Source organism: Mchenga conophoros, linkage group LG8, assembly GCF_057382185.1.
Source record: "Mchenga conophoros isolate Kocher_MC1m ecotype Shallow Benthic linkage group LG8, M_conophoros_male_GT1.1, whole genome shotgun sequence".
In the NCBI taxonomy this organism is placed as follows: Eukaryota; Metazoa; Chordata; class Actinopteri; order Cichliformes; family Cichlidae; genus Mchenga; species Mchenga conophoros.
The window spans coordinates 13460983-13484456 of NC_140533.1; the positions used below are offsets into that span (position 1 = coordinate 13460983).

The 23474-nt window shown below is 40.4% G+C and overlaps 1 protein-coding gene across 6 annotated transcripts in view; it reads right to left on the reverse strand.

The window, feature by feature from the left end:
- Positions 1-23474, reverse strand: part of ankfn1b (ankyrin repeat and fibronectin type III domain containing 1b) — a 155438-nt gene that overhangs the window by 46101 nt on the left and 85863 nt on the right. For 3 of the 6 annotated variants that reach the window (XM_085284320.1, XM_085284319.1, XM_085284321.1), the window contains one exon: positions 11358-11398. In XM_085284320.1, coding sequence (XP_085140446.1) covers positions 11358-11398 — 41 coding nt within the window. Of the gene's footprint in view, positions 1-9833; positions 10568-11357; positions 11399-14183; positions 14245-15209; positions 15419-23474 lie in introns of those variants that run through there. The other 3 variants (XM_085284323.1, XM_085284324.1, XM_085284322.1) reach the window with 3 other exon arrangements.

Sequence of the window (23474 nt, forward strand, 5' to 3'; positions counted from 1 at the left end):
CATTAATTTTTGTACAGCCATGCATAGCTCGAAGACATTGTGTTCTAATCACTTTCAGTTATCTGTTGCTTTCCCTCTAGTTCACTATGGGCCCGAAATGTTTCAACAGCTTTGTGATGGATTTCTATAAAATCCAGATACTCGATGCAGAATGAACCGTAATAACGTAGCACCCAGTTTTCTATTTAAACTGCTTACATATAGAGAATTTTAAAGCTCAAATGCTGACAAAATTCTAGTCTTGGTGGTTCTTTAAGCATTAACTGGCTAATGTTAGCATTTTTTTTTTACTAAGATAGTACAGACCCTGGCCTCAAGTGGCTACCTGTACATAGGAAGAAACTAGCAGCCACATACTGTAGCTGCTAGTGATCTAATCTCAATAAAATTAAGTACAGGTGGAAAAAAAACATTGGTGATGCAATCTGATTAAAGAAATCTCAATTTTGAGATGAAACAGCTACCAGTAGGAGCAAAGACAACTTTTTTAAGAAGCAACATTGTTGGAACTAAAAGTCCAGTCTCCCAGTTTGTCTGCGTTCCCAACTGCTTTTACCACAAAAATCTCAATAACTACAACAGTGACAACCATTCCAATAATATATTCCTCCTATTTGAAAGCCTACCACTGCCTCACTCCAATGTGACTTAGATTATCCACTCACCAGTAAGTTTTCCCAATCCTGTAGCACAAAAGTGCTTTTGTCAGCACTGAATGGCTTGTGTGATGATACTGAGAAAATGTTGACCTGCGATTACATGCACACCTCCAGCCGTTACACACACATTCATAGTGTCACTGCGACAGATTGCTTTCTTGCAAACAACTCACCTAATGCCACTTTTCAGCTCTTGTTCTGTTGCCATGGCAGCAATTAACCGTTCAGAGGTATTCATGTGCAGAAGCTCTGCTAAAGAACTAATTGTTCTCACTCAGAGTACACAAAGCTACAGACGGTGCACTTTGACCCCCGCTTACAGCCTCAGTAACCCACTATTCGAGAGCAGAGTTAAGACTATATGGAATTCTAAAAATCAATTAAGCTTAAATGTGTTTAACATTGTAGAGTTACAGTGCAGACACTATTAACCTATTTTATTACTTTTAATGGTTAAAAATACATCTTTATAAATTATTAATAAACATAAACAAACCCGATTGACCAAGTTCCCAAGCTGGTTGGCCGAAAGTTGCAAAAAAATCCCCAAAAGAGAACATGATTTTACTGGGGGGTTTTTTCTATTTGAATTTTAGATTTTACATAACATATCTGAATCCTCTAAAGAATGTAAAATCAAACTCCTTCTAGAAATCTCTTGCCTATGTACCCTCTCTAAATAAAAAAGAAGCATGCCATAACTGTAAAGTCCAAATAACTGACACATTGCAAGGCAATAACTGGTGGTACATAAGAAAAAATAACTCTAAAAATGCTCAAATTTATAAACCGCACTGTGGTCTTAGCGGATGTATCTTCAGTGATATATCAGTACAGCAAATTAGTTCTCTGTTCTGCTTTCCCTCTTTTTGAGCTTTGCCTGCAGGTCAGTTCAATTTACCCTTATTTACTTGATAAGCACCACCTTGATGAGTCATTAAGTCACCACTCTAGAAAGTCAAATTAAGGGTGAATTCATTAATAGTGTCAACATGTTTTAACACATGGTCAATACATTTGCCTAACATGCAAAAAAATCCCGGTTCAGGACCAGAAGGAGACTGAAATCCCTGGAAGGGCTGCGGTAGGAAGGTCATCCGGTGTATAAGCTTGTGCCAAATCAAATGTGCACATCCATCTGCTGTTGCAACCCCTTGTGAAGAAGGGAGAAGCCAAAATAAGCTCAGTTTATCAATAACTGCACCACATCAGGAAGCGATACAATATCCCCTCACCCAAACAATTTGGTGACTTAAGGTTATCAAAGTAATTTTATTCAACTTATCAACTCAATCTGCCTCATCCCATGCTATGGATATGCTAAGACATTTTTACTATCATAAGCCTGTGCCCTTGCACCAGTCAGTCAATGCAACAATGGCTCTGTCTCACACATTTCCTGCTTCAGGTGTTGACTGACTCTTTGGTGCCATTTTTGCCATTAGGAATTCTTCCACAGACCTTTTTTGTCCTAAAATGTGTTGAAATGTCTCCATCCGTGTAATGTCTCTGGTAAGATTATTCTTAAATACTGTTTTTTTGTATCCGTCCACACGTTTTATTTACATATTTGATAGATCTGATTTGGGAAATATTGTGACAAGCATGCTCTGCATAGCTTCTCAAATCATAAAGAGGGTTTTGTGTGAGATGTGTTTATAAAGGGATCCAATTGAAACCAGCAGAATGCTATGCATTACACAATCTATGTGGTCTGTCTGAGGTTACACTGCCCTTAACCACTGATCTTATGTCAGATTACTAAGGCACAGACACTACAGTAAATCATGAGCATGACAGACAAATACCTGACCCTGTTGGAGCAATTATGGGCAATGGCTCCCTACCTAAAACAACTATTTTGGAAAGTAGGGAAAACAAAGCGCTAGGATTGCTTTCATCTGTGTCTCCCGCTATGGCTTCTTATCCCTGCCAATGGAACACTAATACGCCAAAAAAGAATGTAGCCCCCCCGACCAGTACAAGAGATACAGGCAAAAGAAGTGCATGCAAGCTCAAATGCTCATAAGCGAGTGCGTACACGTACACAAACATAGTTTAATTGATGAACGTACCCCTCAATGTGTTTCATTAGGCAAACAAAAAGGCTTTCAGTGGTCCAATCATAAAAGAACACAGCCAAGCTATGAACATTGCTAATTAAAATGTGCTCAAAGAACGCCTTGTATTCCACTCACCATCCCCATCCAAACCCAAGTCTGTGTGCATGTCTCTCTAACATGGTCGGGGCTGCTTTTATTTCACTTGGACTGAAGTCTCACTAATAAAATACTGATATTTCTTCAAGCTAACAAGCTTTCCCTTTGGTTATATTGTCTGAGTGTAATGCTCAACCATTGGTAGCTGCGATGGTCAATAAATAAGAAGCAATAACACAGAAACTTTTTGAATATTGCCTGATACAATTTGGATAGCTTTTCGTTGTCATCATAAAACTGTCTAAATAAATGCGTCAGAATTATACAAGGGAGTCAAAACAGCGATATGTAGTTTGGAAGCATAATTCTTCGAGCACCCACATGTTCCAAAGGAGAGAGGAGGCCTTTAGGAGTCAGTTCACTGCCTTGACAAATAAATCCTAATGATCTAATCACAACGCTACGTGCCAAAGGAAGGGACTCTGTTATCGTCCTACGTGCATCTTCTCATATGCTGCCCATCCACCCACTGCGATAAACAGAGATATTTCCATCTTGGCTTTTTTCCCTCCATTCCTTCATTTGCACATCTCTGAGTCACAGTCATCGTTTCATCTTCTTCTTCTTTTTTTCAAACGTCTCTCTTTTATTACTTTGCTCTCTCGCTCCTGTTTTCCGCAGAGTCGGCACATACAGAACTCGTCAGGGAGACAAAAATGAGGGAGGAATCCAGCGCTGCTTTTCACTTCGGTTGGCTCCCTGTGGTGTTGGGTTTGATACCATTCCCTCTGTGTCCCCCCTCTCTGTTTGATGTGTGGCATAAGGCTGACTCAACACAGCCAGATATACAGATGATGGATTTGCAGTAGAATTAATGTTGAGTTGAGCTGACAAGCACATGGAAGCCAGCAAATTATTAGAGTCTGTAGTTGGAATACCATGCCACTGAGAAAGGACGGGCAAAGCAAACAGTACCACAGACAGTTTTCACTTTCCACCCGCACTTGGTTAGGTGGGATGAGATAATTGTGAATATAATTTGGGGGAAACTGATCTGGGCTAAATGGCTATCACGTTGGGTAGACATGGTAACACTCAGCCGAACCTCATAATACCCCAGATGTCTGTGCCAGTTACAGGTGTCCCGAATCCAACGTGAGCCAAGGCACTGACCCAGTCAGTCATTAGTGAGACACAATCAAGGAAATACATACAGTACCATAATAATATTTACATGTCTCGGCAGCTGGTTTCATCTGATTTATAACCTGTAAGCCTCATTACTGACGCCACCCTCATCAGTTTACATGACCCACTAATAATGCTGCACAGAATCTTACAATTATCCTCTTAATCTTCATATAAAACTCCACATAATAGTCCAGCTGGCCTCCTGTGAGACACAGAAAAGCTGATAAAACTTTGTGGAGCCTGTATCTTAACCCCCTGTGCTGTTACATTCAGTACTGGAGCACTGCTGCGGGTCTGCAGAGCCTCATGTCTGACTAGTTGACTAATTAAGTGAGGGTTTGGAAAAGCGTGAATATACAGAGTGTCTATGTATTTCAGACTTGGTGTCTTTACAAATTACAGTAAATTGAAGATTTCTAGGCCTAGCCTGCTGGAGATGGACACCCCGCTAGTATCATGTTTAAGGCCTAACACTGACACACAAGCTCACGGCATCCCACTTTTCCCTATCCACCCACAATTGAGCATGGCGTCGAGATTCCAATCAGGGTTGAGCCAGCAGACTGAGAGGATTATTTATGCTGGAAGGGATAAGGAAACCTCGAAGAGGGAGAGACATGTGTTTGTGTGTTTATAGCAATTCTATACTTGTGAGAACCAAAGATTAAATATTTAGGCAAAATTTACCAAAGTTACTTTTTCCTCCAGTCTCCACTTACAAAATAAATTTATTTAGTTGGATATCTGGTAAATAGTTAACACACTGTAGCAAGAGCTAGATATAGAAGCTGGGAAAATATGCATATTAACATCTACAACTAGACAAACCTTGAACATCACGCGCGTAGAACGCATGGTGTGAAGGACTATTTTTTGTTTCTAGAAGATGCATTTACACTTTTATTTGACTGCAAACCGCTTTTAATTAAGAGGTCTGTAGAAAACTGTGAAAGTGAAAGCAGTGGACTGTTGATTACATTTTTTTAATGTTTGTGAGATGTGCAACATACTAGGACCAGTTTTGTTCTGATGCAAAGATTTGTAGCTATAGGAAGATGTGAAATGAGTATTTTGTATGTGAAAGTTTTTTTCACTGAAATCTGTGAATTATTGTGATGAATAATTGTTATCACATTGATCATTTTGGCTGTATTCATGCAGTCGGGGTGGAAAATTTTAGTACAGCTACTTTTATTCTGCAACACAGATTGAAATCTCGTATTTAAGCTTTCTTGACGTTTCTTTAAGGCATTTCAGGAATAGTTCTCCAGGGTTCTTGAACAACATTCAAAGCTCTTCTTTGGATGCTGGCTGCCTTTTGTTCTGTTTTCTGTTAAGATAATCCCACACTGCTTCGATAATGTTGAGCTCCGGTCTTTGGGGAGACTAATCCATGACTGCTAGAGACCATTTAGATGTTATTGCATGGTGCAAAATGAAGATTGCCACAGCCACTGGATGAAATAAGCTCTATACCATAACAAAGCCTCCACTGTGTTTACAAATGGTTTTAGACACACTCTGTTGTACCGCTCTACTGACCTCATCCATACATAACAATGACAATGATGATGATTTGAATCAAGAAATTCAAATGTGGATTCATCTCTCCACCTGTTGCCACCAATTTTCAGTCCAGTTCTTGTCTAACCTGGTATCCCTCAGCCTTTTCTTCCTGCCTCACTTCCATAAGAAAGGCTTTTGTACAGCCACTATTCAGTCTCATCAGAGACCATTTCTGATGAGGCTTCAGCAAACAGTAGACGGGTCCCCTCGGGCCATTTGGATCTCTCAGATCCTGTATCAGGTCTTTATTGGATATGTTTGTCTGTTTTTTTTTTTTAAGGACACTGCACACCATACAAAGATATGCCAAGTTTTCAGCTAACAGCTCTTTGGGAATCACCTTGTAGGTGCTAAAATACAAATTTGTCCCTTTCGACCTGTGTTATGTGTGGTATTTTTCAAATATTGATCTAAAGAAATGGGAAGAAATTATGTGTTTTTGCGACAGTCAGCAACAAAGCACCCAACGACACAATTTAAAATGGGCTCTTTGTCTGTTATATGTAGACACAACAGTGATTCATACCATGACCTGATTGTTCTTTAATGCTTGAATGATTCATAGGTCAGCATTAAGTGGCTTAACAAAAAAACAGCTTTCCTGTGAAAATGGTCAGGCACAAAGACCATATCATGGTCCCCATGTTAATCCTCGTGTTTAGATTCTTAGGGTTATTTAAGGTTTTTATTTTGATTTATATTCCTTCCTGAGCATCATAAGCATTTACTCCTTGTCATGTTGATCTACTTAATGTTTAACATTCGTGGAGATATTATTCCCCTCTGGGTTTCCCCTTTCTGTTGTTGTTCCTGCTACACTTCGGTAATCCTTCGCTTCCTGTGTTTTGGCTTTAGTTTTACTTCCCTTCTGTCTCATTGTCTTACCTTTTTGTGATTATTCTCACATGTCTCATTTCTCACAGCTGATTCCACTCATCATTTAGCCTTCCACGTATAAACTGTCCTGTCTCCCCTTGTCTTTTGTCGATTTGTCTGTAATTTTACCCCGTGTGTTTCCCCTCTGTGATCTCATGCGGATGCTGTTGCCTTGCTTTTGGACTTGCTGTGGAGTTCTGCTATTTAGTTTACTGGACCTTGCTACAGCCTAAATAAACGACTTGCCTTTTGTTGTTGGAGCTCTGCCTCTCTGGGTCCTCGAACGACATAAATCATGACAGAAAATGAGTGACAATGAGTGAAAAAGCAGCCAATGTCCAAAGAAAAACTCTGACAGAGCTTCAGGAAGCCTGGAGAACTGTTGCTCAAGGCCACTTAAAAATATACTTAAAAGTCTGCTTTCTTGAATGCAAAATGTAAAAACATGGAGGGTGGGGTAGTTCAAGACATTTGCACAGTACTCTACACGTAGATCACAAACTAGAGTGCCATTTTAAGAAACTGTCACAATTTGAGGATAATTATGCAAGTCCTGCAGTCTTTTGCATACCCATGCACTCATGGGAACTCAAATTACTGTCATTGAGGAGGTTTTTAATGTTTTCTAAATACTTAACTGGTCTAAAAACATTACTTCTTGTCAGCAGCTAAATTATGAGGGATTCCTGAAAACAGGGGCTTTCATCATGGTCACCATGGTTTCCATTCTGGGAAGAGGTGAGATGGAGAATGGATTTCATCCTACTTTCCTTCAGTCATAGGTCAACAAAGGGAAATTCTTCCATAATAGGAAAACAGAAACGTAAGAAATGCAGTTCGGTTTGGTTTCTTAATTAATCCAGAAGTCGCCTGTTGAGAGGAAAAAAAAAACTTGATGGTCTTTGAGTGACCTTGTATTTGTGATCAGAGTTAAAACGCTGCGTTGGCCTATTTGTAGCAAAGAAGAAGAAGAAGAAGAAAAAGCTTAATCCTGAAATGATGGTTGCAGTTGTAAGCCAGCAAACTATGAGAATCCAAAGTGTTGAGATGTTTTTGGGAAAGCTGATCAAATTTTGATGTGTGGTTTCAATACTGGTTGGAGAGGTTTGGTAAAGGCCTTGTTGTGCAACATGACATAAAGAAATTTTCCCTAAGAACTCCCTTAGCTGGTGTGGTTGCAGGGATGGAGTGTTTTTATGTGAGTTCGTGCTTTTGTATTGAAAGTTAGAATGGAAAAGGCTCTGCTCCGTAGAACAGCAATGTTCAAGTACTCTAAATCATGCTCTCCCTTAACGACTCTCCCTTCGCATTATCTTTCTCTTTCTTTACTTTGCACACTCACCTACATGCAAATACACAATTACAGCCTCGATGCTTTACCAACAACAATGGCTGTCTCTCCCCGCTCCATTCCTTGGCCTGGCAGCCTGTTGTTGGGAAGTTCTCAAACAACCCAACCTCACTGCAGCCAAACCACATCAAATACAACACGCAAACACGCAGTAGTGTAAATTCTGCTAACAGCGCGCCCTTTTCATGTAATGAAACAACACTGGATAAATACTGCAGGTACAAACACGCAGGCAAAACATGTGCGCGCACATATTCGCACTGGATCAACTGTACAAATAGTCCCGAGCTCAGACAGTCAGCCAGCAGCAGTCTCCTCCAGCCCGCTGAGTTAGCTCCCACTCTTACCACCATTACCACTATTGTAAATAATCCTCAGTATGTATTTACTTGGGGATTTCAGAAACCTGAAAAAAAGAAAAAAGAATGAGGCGAAAAGAAAAAAACCCCTGGAAAAATGAAGGAATGTGTTTCACGTCGGTCAGTCAGCGGGAACCCTCATGCCTTATTGTGTTTCTGCTAGAATTTGCTTTGGATTGCTTTGGGAGATGAGATTGAGTCGTGCGGTGGATATTCACTCCATATCTGTGGACTCTGAGTTTGCTCGTTATGTTTTTTGCTTTTCTTTTTTCCAACTAATGCTAAAAGGGGGAATGGAAAGACGTGACGGCCGAGGTCTTTACAGCATGTAGGGCACATTGCGGTGGATCGTGAGATCATTGAAATCATGACCTGTTAAGTGTTTCACTCTGAAGTGTATATATATATATATATATATATATATATATATATATATATATATATATATATATATATATATATATATATATATATATATATATGTACATATACACACACACACATATATATATATATATATATATATATATATATATATATATATACATATATATATATATATATATATATATTTTTTTTTTTTTTTCTTCTCATCATAAGTTATTCCTACATCACCTACATATGAGAACAATTGCATGACGTGCTCCCATGAAGAATTAATCTAATCAAATTCTCTCTAAATTCTTCTCACCATGAAGGGACAGAAGTGTCTCCCAGCCTCTATGATGCCACAACTCAGATCCCTTATTATTCCACCCTGCCGTCTGTGTACAGTACGGGGAGCATAGACAAGCTACATAAAACCAAATTTTTGAAAACTATTTATAGTACAAGCTTTCACAAAGCTTATTGGACAATAAGAAGCCTACAAACAACAACATAGTGCAAAATCAGATACCAAATAAGGTGCACAAGTCTAACACCACAAGATGAAATATTTGTTTTGCTTTCCATGCAGTAGCAGATCTAGGGGTCTGTCAAAAGCTCTGTTTTCAGGGACCTAAAATGCCAATTATATGAAAACAAAACACCAAAACTCATACCTGCGTATGTCCAGATAAGACCTAAACCAATTAATATGGTTGGCAATTTCAATGCCAAAAACTAAAAAGGCAATTAACCAAAGCAATAACAGCTAATTGGCCATTAAATATACTTTTACCACTTTTATTTTTTTCTGCTTTGGGCAGAAACCTCCATGCCTCAGAGTTTGTGGAAAGCAGATATAAAAATGAATGTAATGTGAGACATTTTGGTACATCTGGTATTAAGCTTTGCAGAAGGGTTCTCAATCACTTGTAAATGATGCAGCGATTACCAGCTAAAGCACATAAAAAGAAGTTTTGAGTGATGCAACATCAATAAGCTTCCCTTCACAAGCACAGCAGATCGAAAGAACATTAGCAAAAGATCTACATGAGATGTCTGGTCATGTGGTCCTTTATGGTGTTTAATTAACTATAGAAAAAGAGGTTTTAAGATATTTCAAGCCTGACTGTAGCTTAATGGTAGCGCCTTTGTACACTAATGTTCACATTCACAATGGGAAGCAGAAAAGAAAAGGCAGAAAACAAAGGAAATGATCGTTAATACGGAGGAGGAAAACATAATGCAGGTTTAACATTAAAGAGCACATACTCAGCAACACAGACAATGTCTGTCACATACTTACATTTTTTTTGAGACAGAATGAACGTCTGTTATCGTTTGTGCCTCAGGTTAATGATCAGATTTAGCACAGAAACATGTATTTCATGATGTTGATGTCTGTGCCCATGATGTTCCCCGTGTACTCTGCTCTATCATCACTTCCGCTTATTCGCTTGTTTGTCACAAATCAGTGTGCGGTAGAGTAGAAATCAAGCAGCTCTCTTTCCCTTAGCCTAGGCCAGACTTCTGTCACTTGACATCCAGCGATGGCCATGCTGATGCGTCTCTTGAATACAGCTGCTTGTCTCCTGGCAACAGATGCCTCCAACTCCGGCACACTGAGTGCTCACAGCGCCGGCACAACCGGCATGTAACAAACACCAGATATGACAAACAGTATGCATAAAATCTATAATGAATTAAATCAGCGGTCCCCAACCCCTGGGCCTCGGACTGGTACCAGTCCGTGAGTCGTTTGGTACCGGGCCGCGAGAGTTGAGGCTCAGGTGTGAAATGTATGATTTTCAGGGTTTTTATCGGTTTTCAGCGTTATTTTGTTATCGTTTTTATCGTTTTTATCGTTAACTCGGTTTTCCTGGGTCTTTTCACTTGCGTTATGAATAAATCTTCTTTTTTTTCGGTACCGGTACTAGTTTTATTTTGTTGTATTTATCCGCGACACCTTAAAGGCCGGTCCGTGAAAATATTGTCGAGCTTAAACCGGTCCGTGGCGCAAAAAAGGTCGGGGACCGCTGAATTAAATCACACCTCAAAATCTACTGAAGTGGAAAATATGATACAAAAGTATCATTTATGGAAAAAATAGCCTAAAAAATGTAGAAGATATATTTGAGTAGACTTCTTTATCAAATACTGACTGATATTTATGTGTTTCATATGTAACTTCAGAAGTGCATAAACACATGTGTTTCTATGTGAAGGTATATGCACTGGCAAATGCAAAGATACATAGTAGTGATTGCATTCGATGCATGCTAATATGTGCAGAACCTGTGGCTGATAACGCTCCCTGTGTTTACTTACTGAAAATGGGTGACGTGAAGCTCTACAGTTTATGTAGTCTGATGTTCTCCTTCTTGTAAATTACATTTATTTAGCAATTTTTTGTCTCTCTCTAAATTCTGGAAAATCCAAAGAGTACAACACTGAAAAACTGGAGTGACTGAGAATTAATATTGTTGTGGAATGGATTACTGGTCACGCACAGACATGAAGGGATTTACTGGCACCTTAATGAATCTGATGAAACTGTCTAGTAACGCTGATTACCTTAAACGAGTAAAAACTCAGCTGTCTAATGTTGTTCTTACCACACTTGGGAATTAAGACAGAGTCAGTTATGTAACACATTGTACCAAGTTCTATTTTTACGGCAGCATACGGCAGAATGTGCGTTCGTGGTTAGACGTGTCCAAACCAGTAGTGCTGATTTCAAGAACTAAATCTAGGAAGTGAAATCTGTAACACAAGGATGCGAGGGAATGGTGTGCAGACAGGTAAAGGTGAAGTAAATGAAGGGACTTACTTCTTATTCTGATTCTCCTTTCGGTCAGCTGAGCCCAGACTCTGGAAATAATTAAAGAAAAAGAGAGATCAGAAATGCTTTCAAGGATTTCCCGTCTTTAAGGATTCAAAGAGAAGTCTCCTGTACATGCTGTGAAACAATGGGATGGTTCAGAGGTTCTAAACCTAATAAACTTCATGAAGACTGATTTGTTACATTAGTGGAGGTTTGTCTGCACTGGAGGCATAAAGGGTTACATCAAAAAGGCTCTGTGCACAGTTGGCAACCACCTGCTCAACAGCGGAGACTTTCTGGTAATAGCAGTAATAATACAGTAGAAATTAATAATTAATTAATTAATATTATTAGTTAAAAAAAGCATGAAAATCAACCAAAGCATCAGTTGGTTAGTTATTCCCAATCAAGTCACACGTTGAGCTATCTTTTCTGTTCTCTTAACTGAGTTTCGATTATTAGACTTGAAGTGATCCAACTACCTTCTAGGCAACACCAATCAAATGATCATCAACATCCAGTAAGTGCCAATTACGTCAGTAACGACCTGGCCTCCAATGAAAAACAATAAGCTCTCTGGATAAAATTACAAACACTTATCCCATGGATTTGCTTTATTTGCACGCATTCATCAAACCGTGGCGTCTTCATGCAAGGTGGCGCGCACGGTCGTTTTAAAGGAAGCGAGGGAGAATAAACGTAGAGGGAGCGAGTTTAAAAGCCATTTTCCCGATGATGAAGTCAACCGAGTTTAGAAACTCGAACGGCAAAACGAATACACCCCGCCGGCTTGCCTCAACGGGGGATGTTTGAATGCATCCCTCTGGCAAAGCCACACACAATGACACAAAACACATCTATAGCGGACGTCTATAAACCCTGCTGTCTGCATCCTTCTGAGGTGTATTGCGCTCAAAGGAGATGCATGCTGAGACAGCGCATACACAGAAATACCGGCACACAAACACAAACAACTGGCCTTAAGCTGTAGACAATTTTGGAGTGAAATTTTGTTGCTATTTTGCATATTTACCTTTGGGAAAGATACTAATCTTGACTCTTAAATGTTAAAAGCGCTGTGGAGAAAAAAGTGGGGAATCTGAACGCCCTGAGGGAGCCGACCAAACAAATACTGTCAGTCAACACACTTAAACCCACTGCATTTCAATTTGACCCATCTATTCTCTGTGGTATAATCACAGGGGACTACAAGGAGATGTTTCTGTCTTCTGGGAATTAAAAAAAACCCCTCCGATGCTCAATGGATTACAAGACCATGAGCTTTAAAATTGCTCTAATATCCAAGATCCACTTAAAGCTAATGCTAGCAGGTTAATACACTACAATATTAAACATAACAATGGGTACAAGGCTCACTCTAACATTTTCAAGAATACCAAAAGACTGTAAGTGTGTAAGTTCACCTATAGGAAGAACATTTTACTGTGCATCTTGAGACACTTGTCAGTTCTTTATGTTTTGCTTTTAAAGAGCCAGACTTTCTTGCAATTTTTTAAGGTGGTCTTGAGCAACAGTTCTCCAGGCTTTTTGAAGTTTTACCAAAGATTTACTTTGAAATTTGGCTGTTTTTTCACTCATTTTCAGTCTGGTCTTTGTACCTGACCATTTTCTCAGGACTTATTGTTTGTTAATCCACTCAACACTGACTTATGAATCACCTGGGCATAAAAAAGCACCAAATCAAATGGACAAATAAGTGTTGCGTCTACACATTTGACACATCTTTAGTCGAATCTACATAAACTCAGTAACAGTCTGACATCTACAGCAGATAAACAGTATCTGAAAGTCATGTTATTATTAAATAGGGAATAAAATGCACACAGAAACCTAAGACATCTGGCCCTTCAGTTGAGCAATCTACTATTAGTCAAAGCCTCATCAGAAATAGTAAAGATGGCTGTTAAGAAGACATTCTTAAGGACAGGATAGAGGGAGAAAAGGCTCACATATTCCAAACAAAAACTCCTCTGAAACTCAGGTCTTATGAAGTGATGAATCCAAATCATATTTTTGGTTTGAATCAGCAATCCACCCTGCAATACAATCTGGAGTGTCTGATTGGCAGCGGCTTCATTTTTCAGCATTACAGTGGTTTCAGACACACTCCTAATGCAACACAAACACCATCAGTCATGGATTAGCCTCCCCAGAGCCCGGACCTCCACATTATTGAAGCAGTGTGAGATCATCTTCACACAGAACAGAACAAAAGGCAGAAACATCCAAAGAAGAGCCTTCAAGAAGCCTGGAGAACTATTCCTGAAGACTACTTAAAGACATTAAAAGAAAGCTAGGAGCTTTCAGAGGCTGTGCCGAAAAATAATGGTCATTTTACATTTTATCTGAACTGTCTTAAATGCAAACAACACAAACAATCAGTTTGCTTTTTGAAGCTCAAAAAGATGCAAACGTTTGAAAAAAGCATCCCCTTCCTTTTAATCTCAACCTGAACATCACAGAAGTGTTTTTCTCTTTCTTTTTTGGAGTGTGTGTGTGTGTGTGTGTGTGTGTGTGTGTGTGTGTGTGTGTGTGTGTGTGTGTGTGTGTGTGTGTGTGTGTGAGTGAGTGTGTGAGTGTGTGAGTGAGTGTGTGAGTGTGTGCTTTCATGTAAGCAGTGTGAGCTGACATTTTGACCAGCCAGTGACTTTTCTACTCTGGCGCTCAGAGTGTGTGGATATGAGTGTGTGTGCTTTTATGTGCTCACTGCTATGACATTTTGACCAGCCTCTCTGTGCATACATGTTTGCATACAAGTTTCATCCTGATGGAGGGGACAGGATACACCACACAGAGTGATTAACCTTTCACCTGCCAGCTCGCCCACAGTGCCTTCAGGTAGTACCACTCTCCCAAGAGGGATGAGGGCAGGTGGGTGTGCATCATTTGAAAGACAGCTCTGCAGGGGGTGAAGGAGGGCTATTTTAGAACCTTAGAACATTAATGACTCGCAGCTAAATTGTCTGCACACGAATATCACTACAGCATTACACAATATTAGTATTTTACACTCATATTCCTATTTTTAACATTAGATTGCCTCTTTTAAATCTTCAAATCAATTTTCAAGCACACCGAAAGTAAGAGAAGAAGGATCATCCCTCGTATTTGAGCCATTACAGCATCTGTCCCTATTACACTTTTATTGTTTTATCTTGGCTGCTCATTAGTTTTACTTTCAGTACCTGAAATCTAGCATAAGAAAAAAAACCGAACAAATAAAATCAGTCAAACAATCAGTCGCTCAGTCTGCACCTGCTCACCTCTTTCTCCCTGTAGCCACAGAAAGCATCACCAGCAGTCAGCTGAGGTAAAATACAGGATGAGTTATAATCACCACTCCTTTACCAAACCTTCAGCCTACATCAACATGAGCAGCGTGCATCGCACCTGACAACTGCTGACTATTTCTGGAATGTATGGAAAAAATTCATCTGGCTTTTCCTGTCAGCTGTGCATAAAGGTGCTGTAATTACTGATATGAAAGAGACCACACGGAGCGGTCAGGAGTCTGATAGCAATAAATACAAAACAAGCAACCAGTTAAAAAAAAAAAAATCAATATCTCAGCAGCGTGTTTGAATAGGAAGGTGTGTGAGCACATACCTTTACAGTACCCAGCACCCCCTGGTTTCTGCTGGTAAATCACATTCACACCATATTCTAAATGTTTTAAAAGCACAGACATGTTTATCTCTAAATATTTCCTCATTAGCAAAACAAAAAAAGAGTGAAACATGAACTACACATAAAGTAAAAATGCACAGGCAGCTGGCAAACTATATTTGCAAAATCTGTATGCACTATTTGCAAACACACACAGAGACACTGACATACCTGCTGAGTCCAACCCAGTAAACCCAGTCGGAGAACGCTATTCCCACTCTCTCCCTGTGTTGCTTCTCACTTCTTCTACAAAACCCGAGGTTCTCACTGCGCCGACTCCGATTGCTGTTCACCTGTTCAACTTCAACTCTTTAGCTCTGTTTCTCCCCCTCGGTGTTCAACTCTCTCTGTTTTCCTGTCTTGCTGTCTGAAGCTTTTGGTCACACGTAAGGTTTGCGAAGCTTGCTCCAGTGGTGGCTGCTACCACCACTGACTTGTTGTACTTTAATTGTAGTTGCTAGGCGATAAGCTTCTCCAATTCGGCACACAGTGTGAAGGGGAGGACAGAAGGGAGGGGGGGGGGAGTGAGAGAATAGGTGGTGGTGGTTGGGGGGGTAAATGCTCATGACACAGCATAGCCTAAAGAGAAGGATGGACGATTTGCAGGACGGGAGGTAGTTGAGAGATATGCACAAGGAGAGGAGATCTCACATAGCAGGTGCACTTCCTTGTTTTCTTTGAGCGGCCACTGAGTGCAACCTGGAGCAGCAGCGCACTCAGAGGATTTGCTGTAAATACTCTACATGGACAACGGATTTTAGAGAATTCCTGTGTGCACATTTCCTCACCCTTTTTTTCTGTTTTATTAAGACATTGTTCTTTTCATATAGCACTGCATTATGTTTGAAAGGACAACTGAGAGCTCAGGTCAACAGCAATTAGTTTGTTATCTGTCTGAGTACTTTACCCCAACCCAACCTAAATCTTGCTTTTGAAGTACACAGGTTTCTAAAGCTGATAAACTATTTAAATCAATTGTTTTTCTGTTTGCAATATGTTATCTAGCCTATCTCTATCACAGCGTGGTGCTACTGTTCTGCCTTGTTAACAAAAATCAGGACCTGTCTTTTAATCTATCTATCTATCTATCTATCTATCGATCGTAGTTTGTCACCACTACACATGATTAAAAATATATTTAATCATGTTTCTGACAAATAATGTTTCTGAGTCAGGGTTGAGAATCATAGCTTCCTTTATTGCTTAAACTAAGAACTGGTGTTTCCCACATGCCACTGACTCACACTGAACTTACTGGCTTGTAATACTCTCAAGGCATTCCCTGCAGGGATGATAATCTAGTAACTCACCGAACCCCACTAACTGGAAAGCCTCATTTACTGTGTGTCATCACTGTTACATTATCATTATTGATTTAAAATGAGTCCTTTGGCTTTTATTCTAAAGAATCAATTGTAAGTCACTCACCGTAACCAGCAGGACTACAGAAAAGCACGTATAACTTAAATATTAAGTTATTTGTTTGGTCTCTATTACAGATGTAGGTTATTCTCTAAAAGAACATATATAGTATTCCTTAAATAATGATGACGTTCTTCTGTTGTTAGATTGGATTTTTGTTTTTTTCTTCAGATTTTGGGGGGAAATGTGTCTGGCAATGCATCATGTATGACGTCTGCAGGACACACAGTGGTGACTTCTTGACCCAGAGTTCAAAGGAATTGTTCAAGACTATTTAGCCATCTTTAAACATGCATTACAGGCCTGAACTTTCAGAAATTACCCACCGGATGTGGGTGAATGTGAGAACAGACGTCTGATGGAATCTTTACCAGCTCTCTGGTACAAAATACAAAGTGATTGCCCATGGCACTAATTTGCACTGATGCGAGAATGGCGAAGATAATAACCCAATGGAGTCACAGTGAGCAAGCGGGCATCATGTGTTCTGTGCTCCTCCGGGCAGGTCCCTTGGACCAATCACATGGAAGTAAACCATTTCCTGCTATGTCTTAAACTCGACATTGTCCAAAGATCTTGCATGGAAATGGCTTTAGAGACATGGAAACCTGCATGTCTAAACAAAATACTATAGCAAACGCCCCCACCATGCTTAAGACTTATCTCTGGTTGATGTTAATATAAGTCAGTACAGTAATAAAATATACCTTGTCCTTAGCTGTTTTGGTTAAGTTTTTGTGTGTACGTAAAGGTGCATGCAAGTGTTATTCGCCACTATTTGCAAAATAGGCTGGATGAATCTGTAAAGCACCAACCAGACTCACAAGATTTTTTGCTTGGTGAGTGTTGGATGGGATAAACCTCTGCCTCCACATCAGTCTGACTTTAGACAGTTATTAGACTGAAAACAATGAATGGTTGCTTTCAATGCCAGAATGGTCATACAGCATTGATTTATAACTTTAGCTACAAAAATTTAAAATAATTTTGGAAGATGGGGACTTGAGGACAAGATGGTTCAGTGGCTCAGTACTGTTTCCTCATAGCAACAAAGTCCTGGGTTTAAACCTGGTGGCTTGTTGTCGACCGTGTACAGTCCAATGACATCCATGCTAAGTTAATTTGTGATTCAGAATTGGCTGTACCCAGCCTGCACCCCATCTGGGGCAAATTCCAGGCCCCATGCAACCCTGAATGGATGAGTGATAGAAAAATTGATGGATATATCCCAAATTATCCATTCAGAGTATCAGTTTGTCCATATTATCAGACAACTTTTATCCATTTGCTGAGCTATCTATTTTTACAAAAATTCAAAGAGTAATAAAAGGACAGGAGAAACACCCTTCAACTATGTTATGAATGTTGATAATGTATAGTTTGACCACTAGAGGGCACTCTACAAATTAACCTGTTGGAACGCCACAAGCGTGCATTCTTAAATCATCAAATATCCATTTCGGTCTTAAAGATTAGATATCAGTTGGGACTTTCTTTTGTTGTTTCTTGTGAAGCATTAAGCGGCAGCTACCTGTGGATTACTGATCATGAATAATTGTCAAAAGCTGGAGGATTCTCTGGGAAATTCTAAGACATTTCTGCTTAAGCAGCTTGTTTACCCACATTTACACTTCTAATTCCAGATGCACACTCTCATTAATAATTCTAGCTTTAAGATAAATTTATCATAACAAATATGAGATCATGTATGACAGGACAACACAAAGGGGGTGAGTTTTCTCACCCCCAATTTGTGCAAGCACAGTATACCTTCAAAAAGAGTGGACTTGGTTACAGACCCTGCATGGCTTTTTGCATTCACCCAGCAGAAAACTTATGAGCTTGGCTGCTAATCTCTACATGTGTGCGAGGGTTGTGCAAGTGGCAGTAAATCCTTGCTCGTGTGTTCGTGATATTTGCTCATGATAATTTTTTATTGTTTGCCTCGCTCATGAGAGAAATTAAACGCCATATAAATGTAAATGTAGGAGACAGAGCATATATGTGCGTGTGTGCATGGTGTACTCTGACTCACTGTGTGTTTTCAGTGCCTGTGGCTGTGGGCACACACAAATCTCTGCCACCTCATTGTCTAGGTGAGCAATGTAAGCATTCTGCCACCCGAGCTGAATAGTGGACATTACTCATAGCTGTTGGAAAAGTCAACCATATTGCCAATGTTCTGAAAGGCCACGCAGGAAATACTGTCACACTTTCTTTTTTAATCCTTCCATTTCCCATTGTGTCCCTCCACCCCCTCCACCCCATCTTGTTTTACTCCAAAAAATAAAATCCACCTGCCAATTTCAGCCTCTGAGACTAGAGGAGAGGCAAGCAACCCGCTCGCAAAACTGAGGGGGCCGTAGCAGGTTGTCCAAACACCTGCCAGTCAAGTGAGGCTTTTCTAACAATAGCTCACACACACAATACACGCAAATGCAAATGCGCACACCTCTCGCTGTCATACTTCTACGCCTCCAAACTCACATTTAGCAACATCCTTTAAGGGCTCTCAGTGGGTTCCTGGTAGCCCTTTAGTAAATCACTCCTGTGCAACCTTGTGGGAGAAAGTGTGACAGCTGACTTGGCGACACACTACATGCCCCCGCAAGCCTCCCAGTGACAGTTTGAAGAAAATACGACAAATAGTAATTAGTCAGACCTAAATTTGGAGTATTTCTGCTGGATTTGTTGAAATGTGTGTTTAAAAGTTGATTCGATTTGCTGTACGATATATTTTGCTGCTGATGGAGTGATAAAAGCACTCTAATCTGTCTAGAGAAAGTAGAAAGACATTCATTACTGCAGCTTTATCACTTGGAACATTTCACAGTGCCAAATGAATAAAAAAAATGCACAAACAGTTTCACTTCCAACGCTGTGTCCAACAACCAATAATTGGCCTTCAAATTAGCCAAGCTGTGACTTTTAGGACATGTAGAGCTGTAACTGCTGTGCTTTTTGTGCGTGATCAGTTGGCAGATTCGGAGGATAAAAATTCTGCATGCTATGGCAACAAGGCGCAACCCAATTAGAGGCTCCCAGTCCATTAGCAGCCGGGAGCCTCCTACACATTGTGTTTGGCTAGGGGGGGAAAAAAGGTCAAGAAGGTGAAAAAGAGGTTGAGTTTAAAACGAAAGGAAACAGCTTAGATAGAAATTGTCAGGTAGGAAAAAGAAGCAATGTGCGGTAAAACTGAGAAAAAAAGGTCAAAATTTTTGGTCTCATTATAACCAGACAAGGGTACAAAAATACACTTTCTGTTCTGCAACACTCGACAGGTGTTTTGAGGTTTAAATAAGCGTCTCATAAACCAAAACAGTTCAAATAATTTACAGGTCTGTTAACAAAATACAAAGAAAAATATACTCAGTCGAATGCAAGGGTGAGGATGCAGAGAGTGCGTTCCTTCTTGTGCTAATCATTTTCCACTGTGCTGTTAGACAGAATTATTAGGGCTCTTAAAAAACTCAGACACTTCTATGACAGAAATAAAAAGGGAAGGGAAACAGATGTCACCGGACAGGCAGATGTATTAACAGCAGAACAAATGGACAGAACTGACATGAAAAGCTAGTTGGAAAGGTACGCATGTGCAGATGGGGAAACATGGTGCAAAATCACTGCTGTTGTTGCACATGTGTGTTGTGATTTCTGATTTCCCTGACCAATCAGAGCACGTCAGCCATACCGGGTGATGAGCGAGTGACAGGCTGGGTCTTCTCCCCCTTTTACCTCACTGTCTCCAGTTTTATAATGTCATTATTTGTATAGGATTCCCCCTCCCAGATCTTGTGGTCGGGGGACCAAAGGGACCAAAACATGGCTCATAAATCAACACAGCAGAGACTATGGATATTTACCCATAAATCATTGCGGCGGAGCCACCTACAATCAGACTAATAGGGCTGGAAGACGTGCTGTCATCCAGGCCATGATGTCATCAAGCCCGAGCCTTATGGTGTTGATGTTGGTAGTGGGTCGTTGGTACTGTGTGTGTGTGTATGGGGGGGAGATGCTGAGGGTGGGGGATGGGGGGGGGGGGGGGGGTGTCTGAGTATGTGGTGGTAGGTCTACAGTTCTGCTTATGTAAGTGTCTGTGGTGAGTGTGTGTGTGGTGTATGTGGGAGGCAGGATGTCTGTTTATATGGGTTTGTGTGTACTGGGGTGGCCAATGTGTGTGTGTGTGAGCACGTGTATGAAGATTTGTCTGTCAGTACACACTTTCATCATGTGCATGCATTTGTGTTACACCGATCTTTACACTGTCATATGCACACGCTCAACTCGCACATTGAAAAGCACTCAAACACTGACATGCAGACACACACACACATTAGTCTTGTGGTTATTGCTGGCTTACAATGGGTGTGGGATTCCATAGAGAAAATCTAAACAAGTCGAGCGGTTAGCACGGGTCTGCCACGTTTCCACACAATGGTGCTCATTGACATAAATAACTGAGGACTTTGTGAAATGAGACACCCATTAACTTCTCCTCCATAGATAATTGTCCATTAGATGTTGGAAGAGCATTGCATTGAGAAATAACTCAACTCTGACGCTAAATGCAACTTGTAATAATAAAAAAAAAAAAAGAAGTCACATTGTGAAAGCGGCCTGGAATCCGTTAAGATGGGTTGGCTTTTTTTGTACTATCACCCAGCCAAGCACTTGGATTATCAACAAAGAAAATTATGGCTTGTTTTAGGAGCCTGTGCCTATGCCTTTGAACATGGAAAAGATGACAACAAGGGGAAAAAAAAGGAGACAAAGATGAAGAGGACTGCAAATTAGAAAATGAGAAGAAAGGCAAATATAAATTATTGTAGAAGAAAGCGAAAAATGCAGTCAAAGAAACACAAGCAGCAGAGAAAAATGAAGTATTTTCAAATCAAAGAAAAATATGAACAAAGCGCAGGAGTTCCTAGTTATTTCTTTGCTTCTTGAAAGTAAATATAACCAATTATGATGACTAATAAATGTCCGCAACACGTTGAGCACTGACGTCACCCCTGACGTAGACACTGGTAACAATAGCCTTCACCTTTGATGAACCAGCTTTGTTGTCGGACCCACGTATTCTCCCTACCCTGATGTGCCCATATCAGTGCTTCACTTCCACTTACTGTCATACGCCTCACTCTGTGCGCGTGCTCTGGTTGGATGCGTCACAGGAACATGAAGATAGGACAAATGATCCAAAGTACAATGACTCATTCACAAAAACGAAATGCCTCCTGCCTACGTCGCTCCGAGCGTACCACACACAGTAGCAAAGCAGGCGCAGCAATAAGGGGTGAGTCAATTCTGATTAAACTATTGTGACGATAACAATCTGCACGGATCATCTCTGAGGTGAAAAACAGATCTTACAGGCAATGACACGCATCAGTCGGGCCGACATTAGTTGTCAGCATTTCGTCTCAGATTCTAGGCGATTCCTTTGAAGTTGTTGGGAAGCCGTGCCACAGAAACTTTAGCCCAAAGTGAAGCGCTTGGTCACATCTGTGATTTAACATCCACAAACTTGTCCTTCAAACCTTGGTGCTCACACAAATGGGTGACAAATGAAAAGAAGAAACAACAGTCGGTGTCTTAGCGAAGCCACCGGAACAGAAAAATACTCTTACGTGGTCCTCAATGATAGAGATGGAGAGTGCGCTCTAACACTGGTCACGATTTTTCCTATCTGTGTTCATTTCTGGCTAAGATATGATAGATGTGACTCCAAAGGCCCGAACAAATGATTCACATCATTTCCATACTTATCAAACCATTCAGGGACCCTCCTGTGTGCCCAATGGACTGTGATAAGGCCATCCCAAACAAGTCCACTTCCTTTATGACGGAAAAACTTCATCAAAGGATAAAAGTAATCACTCCAAACAAATTTGACCCTTTGTTGTAAGGGGACAGCAGGACCCAACTCGCTCAAGCACAACACTGTGGAGTCAGTTTTTCTTTGTCATCCATCCGTATGTATATACAGAAAACACACTGCATGGTCACACACATGCACTTCGCACATTCCACTTACTCATGCCAATGGCAATGGCTCTATTTATTTTCCCTCATTAGTTTTAAATGGCCCATCCAGACATTACTGTGGCCCCTGCTTTTAATCATGAATGCTGGCGTCGTCCTCTTTGATGTCCTTATTCAGTCTGCTGGCCAACCAGCAAGCCAACGTATCTACTGCCTTCCTTTTCTGCTACCGCAAACTGCAAATTCTGCTGAACTCTTCTTAGTTCTTTCTTAGACTGAATCACACATCAATCAAAAATAATCTAAAGCATTGATGCACTGATGAAAATTACAGGACAGTTTAAGTACAGCTTTACTGGTCAATGTAATATAAACACTCACTGCTTAGCAGAAGGCTAACCTCTACTGTAATTTTACGGCAATCGTGGACGATTTGACTGATCAAATGTTTTTAACTAAACTTTCTCTTGACAATTTGTAGTTATCAGAGATCCATGACAGTTGATGATTCAGGCATACAGGGACTATACTTATTCCAGTAAGTTCATCGACATTTCCAGCCTTTTTCCACATTCCTTTCAGAAATTCAAAGGATAAGGCATCACGAGGGTACAGTGTCCTGAAGTCACCACCTCACAGCAACAAGTCTCATAGAAATTTGGACAACTTGCAACTCTGCCTGACAAGTTTGATTTTAGTTTGTTACATCTGATATGACATTTGAGCGTTGTCAAAGCATGCATGCTAACATAGAGTAAATGGATGAAAGCTGTATGGGATAAGTTGTGGGTAAGATTACACTGCGTACAAATGAATGCGGTTTAGGTTGCTGGCAGTTTCTATAATGAGCACAAGACTTCATATCATCAATGCAAAGATCAGGAGAAAGCATTTTCTTAACTATCCAGTTTATGGTTATGGGGGAGGGCTATCACTATGAATCACTGCATGAGAGGTGGGGTACACCCTGATCAGAATGGTCAACCATTGCAGGGCTAACACATAGAGACAGACAGCCACGCTTAC